The 14,465-nt window shown below is 39.6% G+C and overlaps 2 protein-coding genes and 1 long non-coding RNA gene across 3 annotated transcripts in view; 1 reads left to right on the top strand and 2 right to left on the bottom strand.

The window, feature by feature from the left end:
- Window positions 1-9,203, top strand: part of ncoa3 (nuclear receptor coactivator 3) — a 36,246-nt gene extending 27,043 nt beyond the window's left edge. Inside the window, 17 exon segments of the mRNA XM_026275337.1 lie at window positions 240-387; window positions 492-970; window positions 1,318-2,312; window positions 2,901-3,027; window positions 3,217-3,375; window positions 3,475-3,693; window positions 3,790-3,904; window positions 4,015-4,186; window positions 4,326-4,679; window positions 5,511-5,612; window positions 5,698-5,763; window positions 6,454-6,492; window positions 6,495-6,600; window positions 6,603-6,626; window positions 6,757-6,937; window positions 7,379-7,559; window positions 8,399-9,203. Of these exon segments, the coding sequence (XP_026131122.1) occupies window positions 240-387; window positions 492-970; window positions 1,318-2,312; window positions 2,901-3,027; window positions 3,217-3,375; window positions 3,475-3,693; window positions 3,790-3,904; window positions 4,015-4,186; window positions 4,326-4,679; window positions 5,511-5,612; window positions 5,698-5,763; window positions 6,454-6,492; window positions 6,495-6,600; window positions 6,603-6,626; window positions 6,757-6,937; window positions 7,379-7,559; window positions 8,399-8,410 (3,479 nt within the window). The 3' untranslated portion in view covers window positions 8,411-9,203.
- LOC113110985 (uncharacterized) lies at window positions 8,984-10,758 on the bottom strand. Its single transcript, XR_003293242.1, has 2 exons — window positions 9,620-10,758; window positions 8,984-9,210 (listed from the first exon to the last, which is right to left on the bottom strand). It is a non-coding gene; the product is annotated as an uncharacterized LOC113110985 (long non-coding RNA).
- Window positions 10,759-13,112: 2,354 nt separating this feature from the next.
- On the bottom strand, window positions 13,113-14,193 carry LOC113110986 (DNA-binding protein inhibitor ID-1). The gene is made up of 2 exons (XM_026275338.1): window positions 13,721-14,193; window positions 13,113-13,607 (listed from the first exon to the last, which is right to left on the bottom strand). Exons 1-2 carry the CDS (start codon window positions 14,069-14,071, stop codon window positions 13,572-13,574), a joined length of 387 nt encoding a protein of 128 aa, XP_026131123.1. The 5' UTR covers window positions 14,072-14,193; the 3' UTR covers window positions 13,113-13,571.
- Window positions 14,194-14,465: the final 272 nt, after the last annotated feature.

A 14,465-nucleotide genomic window follows, 5' to 3' on the forward strand; every position in this document is an offset into this window, starting at 1 on the left:
GTATGTGCTACTACACCTGCATGGATCTTTTCCGATTTTTCTCAGCTTTAGTCTTTACTTTAGTTAATTGTGTAAAATAAGTTAATTACTTCATTTACTTTATAAAATAGAAATGTGAATTCTGTAACTTCTTAATATGGCAGAAATAAAAACAGGCTGCTTTTGCATGCGGTGTGAAATGAGTTTGACAGATTGAATACATGTTTTATTAATGTTGTTTGTATTCATCTTCTTTTCAGCATATGTTCATGGTAGAGCAGAGACTCCACTCTATCGGTTCTCGTTGTCAGATGGCACTCCAGTAACAGCACAAACGCGCAGTGAGCTCTGCCGAAACCCTGTCACCAATGACCCGGTCACTTTCCTCTCTACTCATCTTCTGCAGAGGTTTGTTCCTCTCCAAGTCAACAGTTATACACTACTCTGATTTTACATGAAAATGCCCCTGCAATATCCTCACCTTTACTTATATTTCAATCACTTTCACACAGGGAGCAAAATGGATACCGACCTAATCAGGGTGGTGTAATGCGTTCAGTTATGAGCAATGCCAATCCGAATGCCCAGATGGGCATGGGCAATACCAGAGGCTATGGCATGAATGAGCAAGGTCACATGGGACCCAGAGGAGGAGCTATGTACGGCCCAGGCAACAGGATGAATCAAATGAACCCGATGCATCAGATGAATCAAATGAACCAGATGAATTCAATGAATCAAATGAATATGAATCAGATGAATTGCATGAATCAGATGAGCACTATGAATCAAATGAACTCCATGAATCAGATGGGCCATCCCGGTATGAATCAACACCAGCAGGGTCAGTTTCACGGTGGTGGCTATGGAATGGGCATGACAAGTCCCTCCCAAGGAAGCCCTGGTATGAACCCTGCTCAGCAGAATCTCATGGGCTCACCACGGATACGAGGGAGTCCTAAAATGGGTGCAAGTCCTTTCTCACCAGGAGGTAAGTGTCCTGTTTTTGCATTAGATGGAAGTAAGATAGGAATCTAACAGAATTCCATAGACAGCTCCATTCAGTTCCACAGAATTTAAAAATATCCCTTCCAAAGTTCTAAACATCCCAGGCACCTTGTGCATTTGCTTATTAAAGGGATTGTTCACCCACAATTTGTAATTCTGTCATTAATTACTCACATTCATGTTGATCCAAACCCATTAGATCTTCATTCATTTTCAGAACACAAATTAAGATATTTTCGATGAATTCCGAAAAATATAATAGTTGTGCTGTCTCCATTAGTGCTTAATTTGAAAACAAGCTCAAGATTTGGCTATATTTTCTTGTTTTAGGCATGCATTCTCCCATGGGTTCTGTGGGAATGGGCGGCAGTGGTGGATCTTCTGGTCCATCAGTTGGAAACACTTTCTCCAATAGTTCTTTGAATGCTCTCCAGGCCATCAGTGAAGGCGTTGGCTCTTCTCTACCTTCAGCTCTCAACTCACCTGCCCACAAATCTGACAGCTCTCCCAGCATCAACTCGACCCAGTCCAGTCAGCAAAGCCATACCGGCATCAGCAAACCCACCGCTGGGGACTCCAAGAGCCCATCAGGTGCTCACAGCACAGGTTTAGAGCAGCAACAGGCTTCTTCATCGGAGGCCACAGATAAACCAGACAGTCAGTCCAGCAAGGACGGTTCCACCGCGGCCGAAGCCAACCGAAGAGTCCCTGATGGCAAGGGTCACAAGAAGTTACTTCAGTTGCTCACATCCCCAACTGAAGAGATTGGGATTGGGTCTGGTGGACCTGTCCCAGGTCGTGCCTCCACTCCAATGGGCCCTGACTCAAAGGAGGCAGGAAGTGGCATGATGAGTCCTTCATCAACAGGAGTGTCCTCCTCATCGGGGAATAACGTAAATCAGCAAGGCTCAGGAGGAGTGTCATCCACGGCTTGTCCCGGTGGACAACACGGCTCTCACACCTTACAGGAGAAACACAAGATACTCCACAAACTTCTTCAAAATGGAAACACACCCGACGAGGTGGCTCGCATCACAGCCGAGGCCACTGGGAAGGCCTCTCTTGGTTCAGAGGTCCCAGGCGCTGACGGGAGGAATCTAGATCTCAAGCAGGAACAGCACAGCCCGAAAGAAGGAAAAAAACCACAAGCCCTCCTTCACTACCTCCTCAATAAGGACGACTCCAAAGAGCCCAATGCAGCAGAGGTCAAGCCAAAGCTGGAGGAGCTGGAAGGGAGAGGGGTCACTGGAGGGCAGGGGTCAGGGGTCACAACCTCAAATTCTAACAGCCAGGAGGGCAAAGTCAAGATCGAACCTCCCGATGAGGTATTTATGGTTGATTCATACTGCTCAAGTACTTCTCATGTTGGGTTCATATTTCTATACTTCTCAAGATCACATCAGTCTTATATTTTGGAATTAATTTTAAATAAATTAATAAATGTAATATATAACACTATTACTTTTTTAAACTGAACAAGTCAGAGTAAAGACTTAGAATGTTATAAAAGTTTTCTATTTTCAAATAAACTTTCATCAAAAATCTAAAAGACAGAATCCAAAGTAAGTTCCATTCAAGGAATACATTATATTTTGGAATATATTAAAATAGAAACCTCAAGTCATTTTAAATTGTAATAATATTTTAGTTAAATTGTAAATATATCTGTTTTTGGTCCAATAAATACATAATGCATTAAAAATACTTTTCAACATGATCTTATAATTTATTATGTTAAGTCATTGCTTAAAAATCTCAGCTGTAGTTTTATAAACAACTTCAGACTATCTTTCCACATTTTGAAAAAATACTGGCAGTTATTAAATTGCTCTGTTGACATGCGGCACTCTCATGCAAATGTGCAATTACTCATTTATCATTCTAACATCAATCTTTTTGTTTTATTTTTCCAGCTGGATAATTTGGAGAGTATTCTCGGAGGTCTGAGGAATTCTGGTTCTGGAATGTTTGCTGATTCTGGAACTGGAGGAACGGAAGGGGGCAATAAGCAGGGAAATGGACCTAACAGCACCGCACATGGTGAGTAACAACACCTTAAGGGCCTCAAAAGTCTGGAAAGGGATGTTTAAAATTGAATGTAAAGATCAATAGAAAATATATTGAGCATATATTATGCAGGTAACTGCTGATGACCATGAGGATGAAAAACAAATCCTGCCCTTTGTTTTTATTCATAATGCAATGTGTATGAATTGCTGTGTATCTCAGACCGGGAGGGTGTTGGTATGGGCTCTGGTCAACGTGTGCCCTTCCAGAGGGCTGTGTCTGTCGATGGTAAACCCCTGAGTGGTCCGGGCATGACTGGTAGGAGGAGCGCCCCTTCCTCTCTTGTCAAACAGGAGCATACTGACACCCTGATAGGCATGGGTGAGTGTCTCATGTATTCAGCTTTAATTTATGTAGCTACAACTCTACATGCATTCATTTTTTAGCTGAATTTTAACATTCCCGACATGCTTTTCCCAGGAGGTCCAAACAGGCCAATGGGAATGCCCAATCGGCCCCCAATGGCAGGTGCAGGAGACTGGGGAATGTCTGGTTCTGGTAGCCCTGTTGGACACCCTGGCATGGGTCGCACAGGCATCGACCACAATCCCAAGAGCATGATGGGAGGACCCATGGTTAACCGATCAAACAGTGTTCCTGCTACCAGATCTATGCTGCAGCAGCAGTTGATGGATATGGGTAAGTTCTGTTAACTCAACACCAGCAGTGTGGGCCTGTTACGACGGATAAAACATCCGATGAAATCTTTCAAACTGCATGATGTTGATTTTGCAGGGCCTTATGATGTAGGAATGGGTATGAATTCATTCAGTGGGCAGGCACCTCCACCACAGTCACCTTCGTGGCCAGACAGTGGGATGGGAATGGAGGGAGCACAGAATGCAAACAGGTAACATAAACGAAAAGTTCCAATAGTTAAATAAAGTTGAATCATTGGTTTAAGGAATGATTTTTTTATAAATGTCAATAACATCCTTTTTTCTGCTTTTTATACATCAGGCTGCCTTTTAATAACTCTCTGGATGACCTTCTGGTCCCTCCGTCCACCACTGAGGGTCAGAGTGATGAGCGCGCTCTTCTGGACCAGCTGGACTCTCTACTCAACAACACCGACGTCATCGCTCTGGAGGAGATCGACCGTGCCCTTGGCATACCAGATCTCATCAACCAGGTACCCAGCCAGTCCGCTTCATGGAAGAGATGCGTTCCGTTTATAAATGACAACCCTCAGTGCTGTGGTGTTAAATATGCTAGATCTGCTGCCAGGCACTTTCACTGAAAACCAGCGTCTTGGTCTTTTCTCTCTTCAGGGTCATAGTTCAGACCAGCCCCCTCCGACGGACCCCTTCTCTGGTCCTTGTCCGGGACCTGACTCCTCTGTGGGTATGGACCCCAAGGGCATGTATGGGCAGGGCTACCCAGGCCCCCCTTCCATGGGAATGCAGGGTGGATATGGCCGTGGTCCCAACCCTGGTCCTGGACCTGGTCCCATGCCAGGGCAGACTGGACCAGGGTTTAACCCCATGATGAGTCCGATGAATCAGCAGGGTGGCTTCCCCGGAATGGGTGGTATGGGCGCTATGCATCCTCGTGCTAATATGACAAGGCCTCGGATGGGGAATCCAACCAGATACCAGCTCCAGCAGAGACTGCAGGGACAGCAGGTAAGCACCTGCATCCAATAACACTCAATTTATAGTTTCTATAAAAAAAAGACACAAATATGAGTGGTCAGTGTAGAAGTGTAATCAAAAACCTGATTTTGGCTATTACTATTTTAGAAATTATAGTGTCCCAGAATTTCTTTGGCTATATTATTTTGAGTAATGTAGGGCTGTGATTATTAATTAATAACAGTTAATAGTGAAAATGATAAAAAATAGTGAACATTCTAAGCATTATAATCTAAAATTATAAAGCAGTATTGATAAGACAGGTCTTGTTGCCTTTTTTATATATATATATTTTTTCTTATGTGTATTTAAAAAAATTACTTAAATTTAATTGTTTTTAATGTGAGTGTTCTTTTTTTACCTTAACCGTATAATGGTAGATTTTAATGACAACATTATCTTTAAGAAAATAATAAAATATATTGTATTGAAAGTTTGCATTTTTGAGGAATGCAGTTGTATGGTTTCCTGTTTTTAAGCAGTGAATATTTGAAACATTTCACAAAATTTAATAATAAAAATTTTCCTTCCAAAGTTTAGTTCAAAAATAATATTTTTAAGTTTAAATACCAAATTGGTAATGTTTGCTTGTAGTACTTCACTTCACAAATTTGGCTCCGCAGTTTCAGAGGTATAAATTCAAATACAATTTCAAACACATTTAGGAATTGCAGAAAATGTGGTGCTTTTATTAAGAACATTGCTTTTTTTTTTTTTAAGACAATTGACTCAATATACTTCCAGAATCACTTCATTATTTGGATTAAGGACAACTTTAGAATTTAGCATATCTCATAACATTTAAATGTTCCTTTGCTACAGTTTTTGAACCAGAGCAGGCAGGGCATGGGGATGAGGCCAGATAACAACCCTGCAGGAAACCCTGGAATGAGACCTACCATGCAGCCAGGCATGGGCGGCCAGGTACCTTTTTTATCTTTTAATGATATCTGAAGCCTTATACGTGTTCATTTTCTCTTTCTAATATCATCCCTCCTTTATCTTTCAGCCTGGTTTTCTGAATGCACAGATGATGGCCCAGCGCAGCAGAGAAATGATGAATCTTCAAACAGAGGTATAAATATGTCATTTTCAAGATATGCATTTGTGTGTCTGTCAGTGATGTGGAATTGCATATATGATACTTGACCCCCATTGACAATGTATGTAGTGTTACTGAAATTAATTACGTTGAGATTAATTAATTACACAAAAAAAAAACGCGTTAACTAAGATTGATTAATTACAGGAAAAAAAATTCCCGCATTTTTAATAACTTATTTTTGCACCGCGGAACGTTTCTCACTGGATGAGTTTCGGCAGGACCGATTATACTGGAGCACCAACTAGCGTTCGCATATCACGCAGCACATCGAGTCTCAAGTATCACCTCAACACAAAACATATAGCAGCTAGCGTGGACTTTACACTTTATGTTGAACTATGTATTATTTTGTTGGTGCAACAGTTTATGTTGAACTCTTTATTGTTTTGGCCAAGGTTATTGAGAGTTGGACTTAGTATGTTATGGCCTCTGAAGCAACAGAGAGATGTTTTCTAATAGTCAGTGTTTCCAATGTTCTGAATGTAATTGACAGTATTGTGTTTTACTTAAAAAAAAAAAAAAAAAAAACACTTTACAGAAGGTTCCAGCACCTATAAGCTTCCTGAATTTCTGAAATGTACTATTTCTATTTTATATAAGACTGATCATAACCAGTGTCTTATGTAAAATGTTTAACCATTATTTTCTTCCTTTCTATAGATGAGAAGACAGAGGATGATGATGATGATGCAGCAGCAGCACAGCAGCAGGTTGCAGCCGGAGGCTTCAGTCCCCCTCCTAATGTCACAGCTCCCACAGTAATGGACAACCCTATGGGTGGCCCGCCAATGACCCAGCCCGGCCAGCAGCATTTAACTATGGAGGCAGCTATGGTAAGGAGAATTGGGGGATAAAATCATTGGAATAGAATATCAGTTTGCTTGGGTAGATTGATTGCTGATTAACATGCTATGCATTTCTTGTTGTTTTCTTTTTATAAATGTCTCTGGGTTGTGATTCCAGGTATGGGCCAGCAGGGGGATCCTTCATTTGTGGGAACAGGCAGCAGCCCCCCTAATAATATGATGTCTGGCCGTATGGGTGGCCCTCAGAATCCCATGATGCAACAGCACCCTCAGAGCAATCCCATGTACCAGTCTGCAGAGATGAAAGGCTGGGGACAGGGTCCTATGCCCATGAATAAGTAAGTCATAAAACCTTTATAGCACCCTGAAAATGTCAGTGATTTTTTTGCCTTCGGGTCTTGAAAAATATTTACAGTTACAAATATCATGAAATTACAATTACAGTTAGTCTTGCAAATGTTATGGAAATTACTGTAAAATTATTGTTTATTGTTAACCATATGTGAAATAAAAATATATTAAAGCTAAATCTACATCTGAAAGATAATAAAGATATAAACATTAAAGGTAATTCAAAATATAAATAATATTAATAGTATATACTAATGCTTTAAAAGTATAGAAATAATACTACAATTAGACTTGTGTGGAACACTGTGCCAAGTAGTAAGTAAAATCAACCTGTCAAGTAAAATGAACCTCACAATCCGTAGTACGTAGCTCATCTTTATATTGGGTGTATTTAATTTGATTATTCTTCTGTTTTATCTGTTTCTTAGTTCATACTCGCAGCAGCAATATCCCCAGCAGGGGGCGCCGGGACAGTATGGGGGAATGATGATGAACGGTTCCATGCAGGGAGGTGTAAATGGCAACGGTGCAGGACAGATGCCCCCAATGCAGGGCCAGATGGGCATGAACGCCATGGGTATGGGGCGCATGCCAATGGGACCCGATCAGGTACAGACTGCATTGATTTAGTTACATTTGCTTAAAGCAATTCAGTTTCCTGAAATCCAAGATGTAGATGAGCTTGTTTCTTCATTAACAGTAATTACTGAAATTTAGCATTACATGACTTGCTCACCAACGGATCTTCTGCAGTGAATGGGTGCCATCAGAATGAGAGTTCGAACAGCTGATAATAACATTACAATAATCTACAGCTAATCCAAATGACTCCAGTCCATCAGTGAGCATCTTGTGAAGGGAAACAATGCATGTTTGTAACAAATTGAAAGAGTGTCCAATAGCCATAATATTGCTTTCTCCAGTAAAAAAAAGAAAAGAAAGAAAACTTGAATCTGAATTAAGAGAGAAATGTGCACAGACAAAACGCTGTTTAAAAGCAAAAACAGTCCAAAACTGTTCTAAACCAATATGTTGGTGGATTTTGGTTTGGATTTTTGACTTTTTTTTATTGGAGGAACCATTATTATACAGACTGCTGTTTTGGCCACAAGTGACCGTTTAAAGATAAAATGCAGATTTGGATTTGTTTCTTACAAACACAACACTTTTTTACTTTACAAGACCTTAACTGATGGACTGGAGTACTGTGGATTACTTGTGGATTATTGTTATGTTTTTATTGAACTCTGATTCTGACAGCACCCATTCACTGCAGAGGATCCATTGGTGAGCAAGTCATGTAATGCTAAATTTTGCTTATCGATTTTGATGAAGAAACATCGTCTAAGTGTGAGGAATCTTTTGTGGGTGAACTCTTCTCTAACTGCATGAAAAGATACAATATGTTACTTTTACTTATCTGCACATGTATTATATGTGTTTTACAGAAGTACTGCTGAGGGGATGAGCCATCTCTGTCAAAGCTGGATTCGAACTCGGACTCACACATTAGTCCAGTGAGGAAAGGTCAACAGAAAGCTATAAAATCCCCCTCGTAGGGGATAAATCACTGGAAATCTCCAGTGAAAACTTGACTGAGAGAGAGAGAAAGACATGGACATGTGGGCTTCTTTCTGAATATGCCCAGTAGCGAGTGCAGAAGGCTCTCTCTCCTGTTCCATGTGGCTTTACTGCAGTACACAACATAACCACCAGGGGGATCAGAGTAGGAATGGTTGTGGTACAACTCGACAGTGTGGGGGAGCACTTTATTTTAAGGCTAGCACGGAAAAGGATAGTTGCAATATATTTCTTGCTTTCCTAGCCTTATAGAACGATTATGTGCATATTGTCTATTTTGAATTTGTTTCGGATAAGCCTCGTTTTAAAGAAAACCGTGGGAATTGTAAACACCAGAACTTCATGACTTACGCATATCAAAGCAATAATCCTCCTCTCAAAGCAACCGGCTCAAAGTGGTGTGTCAACAAAAAGCATATGGTACTGCAGTATTAGACAGGATTTTTTTTTTCTTTTTTTTGTGTGTGTGAATAAGATTGGAATTGTAAATACTGTATGCTACATATGTATCATACATGCTTTTACTACATACTTTTTTTGCACAGAGTTTGGGCCCGGTTAGGTCCATCTTATCTATATTTTAGGTCAATACTGCTCTGGGTTTTACATCTGTTATAACTTTTGTCAAAGGGAGAAAATATTAGATTTGTATCTTTTCCAGCACAGCTCTTTTTCTTTCCTTGGGGGAGCACTTTATTTTAAGGCTAGCACGGAAAAGGTAGTGCAATATATTTCTTGCTTTCCTAGCCTTATAGAACGATTATGTGCATATTGTCTATTTTGATTTGTTTCGGATAAGCCTCGTTTTAAAGAAAACCGTGGGAATTTGTAAACACCAGAACTTCATGACTTACGCATATCAAAGCAATAATCCTCCTCTCAAAGCGACCGGCTCAAAGTGGTTGTGTCAACAAAAAGCATATGGTACTGCAGTATTAGACAGGATTTTTCTTTTTTCTTTTTTTTTTGTGTGTGTGAATAAGATTGGAATTGTAAATACTGTATGCTACATATGTATTATACATGCTTTTACTACATATTTTTTTGCACAGAGTTTGGGCCCGGTTAGGTCCATCTTATTTTTCCACCTTTTTCTTTTTTTTTTTCCTTCCAACAGTGACCTCCATTATTTTTGGATGGCACTTTTTCTAACATCACGGAAATGTTGTGCAGTGATGGTTTCATCATTTTATTTTCATTTCTATTTGTTCTCCTGACCGAAAAAAAAAAAAAAAAATTGGTGCAAGTTGTCCAATGATGCGCAAAGATTTTGTTTGTTGTTGCTTTTTAAGCTAGCTCTTAATAAGAAAAATGACTCACTTTCTCACTGTATCATACTGTTGGTTCTTCAGAAATCTACCTTTAAGAAACATGCACAATCCAAAGATATTTTTTCCTGTTTTCTCAAGTTTGATTACAGAAATGTATCCATTTATATGTTTTCGTGCAAATGCGCGGGGTAAAAGGTACATATCATATGAACATATTACTACATATTATGATTTTGTACTATATACTGTATACATACAAAAACAAAGTATACCTGTTTTTTATTTTGAGGCCAGTTAATATTTTAGCAGTATTGTCTGTGCTTTTGGAGGGTTTCTCTATCATGCGGTTTATTCGCTCTTCAGTTTAAGTTTTGTATGATTTTGATGATTATGATTTATCTACAGAACTGCCAAGACTCATAACTTGTTACTTCACACCTCGTTTAACAACCTTTCCTAAACCACTTTTGAGAGCCTCTTGGATGTGCTTTTTAAAAGTACGAGTAATAAGGAATCCATTCTGACAAAGGTGCTCATCCATGTGTCTCTGTAGTGTAGTGAAGTGATCCTCGGCCGCTTCATTAGTCCAGTCTTTACCATCAGTGACTTCAAATAGTGCTGATTCCCAGATGTGGGAATGAAATACAGTGGGGAAACGAATAATACATCATTCTCTTCAGTCTTTTCAGGAAAGCAACACTATCATCTGTGTTCGTTTCGCTATAGGTTACTGTTGATTGTGACGAGTATATTTTGGAATCATAATTCCAGGAAATTGAGGTTAATTTGGTGTTTTCAGAACAGGTTGACTGAGGGGTGTGAACATGGAAGATAAGCTCAAATTTTACAGGATGTAAATTACAATACACTTAATTATTTTGCTTGATGTTGATATCGTTGTAAATAAAAGTTCTATTTAAACGGGACATGTATTCCATATAGTCTCTGTGTGTGTGTGTGTGTGTGTGTTCAGTGAGATCAATTTATTAAATGTATGCTTTTAGCAGACACTTTTATCCAAAGCAACTTACAGTGCAATCAGGCTAACTTTTTTTAACATGTTCCCTGGGAATCGATCCCACAACCTTTTACTTTGCTAACACAATGCTCTACCACTGAGCCACAGGAACACTATAAAACTATAAAATGATTTTGATTTAATAATTTAACACTATTAAAACTAAAAAATGTAGTTTTTAACCATATCAAATCGTTTTTGTTCTCCATTTTTCAGTTGTAATTTAAATAATTTTGTTGTTTTAATTTTTATTAGTTATTGTTTTTTATTGTCTTTTTTTTTAGTTCAAGTTAAACTAAAAGAAAATGAGAAATTTTGTCTTGGGATCTAAATGAAATGAGTTAATGTTAATGTTTACTTTATTTCAGGTAACCTATTTTTTAATGGTTTTAGCTTTACAGTATAATAATTTTGCCTATACCTGGGCATATTGTTGAAAATAGCCAATATCAGAATATAGTGCAACGTTGAACTTAATAAAAAAAAATCACTTGAAGGGCTTGCATAATAATTCAGAAAACAAAGACTGTTTGCGTACTGTTTATTTCTGGTTTTCTGCTTCAAAATTTCAGTTTAACTGAGTCTGTCCCCAATATGTAAGGCAACTTAAAATCATTTAGCCTATCTCCCAATCTGTTCAAGTGGCCTAACGTGACCAATTAAGAATTTAATTAAAACCTAAATACCTAAAAAGGTTTCTGTGTAGGTTAAGGTACAGAAAATATTGTTAGTGATTATATCCTAATAATAATAATAATAATACCACTCTGTGTACGTGCTTGGCATGACGTGAAAATAAAGCTCGTCGTGTTGCCACAGAGCGGCGCAAGAGGCTAGAATGTCCGTCTTCAGAGCTACAAAACGAGCTTTATCCTTGAAAAGAGGATTGTCTTCATCTACCTCATTATTAATAAAGCGTGAGTAGCATCCAAAAACAACAACGAGCATAATAATTAACAAAAAATTGATCGAGCCTACAGATTATCAATCACTTTTCTGTCAAGTCTGTCTGAGTGAAGTTTCAGTATACAAACATGCTTAGACTAGCTAAACGCTTCTTAATTGACATAAAATTGCCTTAATTTAGGAGGGAAAACACTTTATGGCTACATAAATTAATTTGAAGTATTTCACACTAGCCCAAAAAACAGCGTGTTCCCTTTGTACGCTGTTTTCAAAGCGCCTGCTTTTGTTTTATTTGATGCTCTAGTGGAAAAATTGGCTGCGTGGCGCTATGTTTAAATGCGCTAAGTTCATATTAAAAGAAGCTTTCGTTGTAGTGGGCTATGTGGGAAACTATACAGAGGGAGTGAGTTCCTTGGCCGTGTTCCCGGCCCATCTGCAGCCCGGGCTTGCGGATTACTGTTTGTTAATGTTTCAATCAGCTGTGTGCCGAGGAATGTGGAGCGATTTAACCTGAACTTCCCCAGGTGTGCGGCGGCGCCGCTCAGTCTGCGCCCTCCCCTGCCCTTGGCACAAAGCGCTCACACAAACACAATCACACACACTGGCCGAGCCGCACATCGCGAGGCCTGCAGCTGCGCGCATCACACCGCAGGGAAATGAGAAAAACATTGCACCAGGGAGACGGAATAAATCTTATAACGAACTGCCTTTTTCTCGGAAAACACTTAACCCTTCCGCTACCCGCATTTTAAATACTGGGATGCGTAAAAATAAGCTGAGTTTAGAAAGAGTTTGCGAACCTCACTAGCTAAAAATAACCTCATGAAACAAACGTTTACCAATTAAAATATTTATTTTAATTATTAATTTAACGAGACATGTATTTACCCCTATAGATATTTTCATGTAGGCTACACTAGACTTTTATTTTGCTGTTTGTTTATAGTCACTCATTGTAATTATTTATTAGATATATCTGAAGATGAAACGTGACTATAGGCGAACAGAATGCTTTATTTTCCAAACATTCTGCAATTACATTTTTTAAAAAGCTATTATAAAAAAAAAACACACTTAAAGCGAAAGTTAAATTTTGCACTTAGTTACAATCTGAAGTTATACTTTCAATTCAAGTTGCTATTGACAAAAGTTGGACTGTAATGACTGAAATTGTCATGTTGTAACATGATAACGTTAAAGCTAATCGTTTAATGTGTTAACTGGGCTAAATGATGACCTTTAACCTTGTGAGACTAACTCATTTTGGATGTCAGTAAAACTGACAGCTAAACTTTGTAATTACGAAGTAGCTAAGCAGCATTTTCTCAGTTCAGCCCAACTTCCATTCATTCACCCTCACACAAGTGATAAAACAAATCCGAAATCTCTCATTTACTTGTTTTAATTAAAAACACAATATACATTGTAAAAAACACAATAAGGCATTCACATAGTATGTCATTGTAATATACAATACATTATTTCGCTCAGTAATCTGAGAACACTTTACAACAAAATAGACATTTTTCTAAAAAGTTATCAAAACAATGGAGAAACTTTGATCGAAATGGAAATGTATGAATTATAAGTGAATAATCGCCATGGATTCCACAGCTAACACACATCGATATGTTTGGGAAGATCTCAGGGAACATCACACTTCACTGCTCGTGACAGTTTTGTGACTCTCCACTGAAAGTTGTTTTCTTCTACAATAGGAGAAGGAGAGTCTCCCAACAACAACAGTTCAAGGCATCACGGCGGTTCTGCTCCATCGTCTCCTCCGCGCACCTTGTTCGTTCTTTGCGATGCTTCTCGTTCAGTTGACGTGAAACCAGGTCAACTTTAACGGCACATGATTCGGTCATCTGAACAGCCGTTCTGCAAGACAAAAGAGGAAACATCATGAGTTAAGTCATTCATACACGTACGCTGTTTATGAATGTCATTTATTTGAGCGCAAGATATCACACGCTATGTATTTTAATATTTACCTCGACAGAGATGCTGGCCAGTTCCGCGTTCAGGGTCGTCAGGGGAGTTCTGGGAGCGGAGCTCTGGTTCTTCTTGCTATCCAACTCCACCTGCAAGTCCCAGATGTAATCAATAACGTGCTGCAGGATCTCCACCTTGCTGGCTTTCTTGTTGGTCGGTAGCGTGGGCACCAGTTCCTTCAGTTTGCTGTAGCAGCTGTTCATGTCCTGGAGAAACATGGTCATCTGCTCGTCAAGCAGCGGGATCTTGCATTTGGAGATGGCCAGGCTCTGGTCGGAGAGGCAGCGGACAACATCTTCCCCTCCAACTTTGCCGCTCTTCAGCGCGCAGGTAGGTCCCACAACTTTCATTTTGGCTGTAAAGGTTGACGGTTTAATCACTGAGATTAGCTGAGGCGATTCGCTCGTACTCCTTCAGGTTCTTTAGGCGTCGGGATTCGCGATGACAGTTCACCACATGCTTGCTAGAGCCGAGCTGTTCGGTATTTATAGGATGTCGGTGCTTGTGGGCGTCACCAAACGCTCGTGTTTGCAGGCTTTGGCCAATAGGGTTTCACCGGAGTCGCTCGCTCAGCCAATGACAACCCGGCTCTGTTATCGCAGTTACAATAATGTTGGGGGATGGTGTTACAAATGGAAACAAATGTGTCTTCTGCGAATGATCTGTGGGTATCCAGCTGTCTGTGCAGTCCACAGGTGAAGCAGACAGATCACGCGGAGGGTGGGGGTGGTCGAGGATCAACAG

Source organism: Carassius auratus, chromosome 11, assembly GCF_003368295.1.
Source record: "Carassius auratus strain Wakin chromosome 11, ASM336829v1, whole genome shotgun sequence".
In the NCBI taxonomy this organism is placed as follows: domain Eukaryota; kingdom Metazoa; phylum Chordata; class Actinopteri; order Cypriniformes; family Cyprinidae; genus Carassius; species Carassius auratus.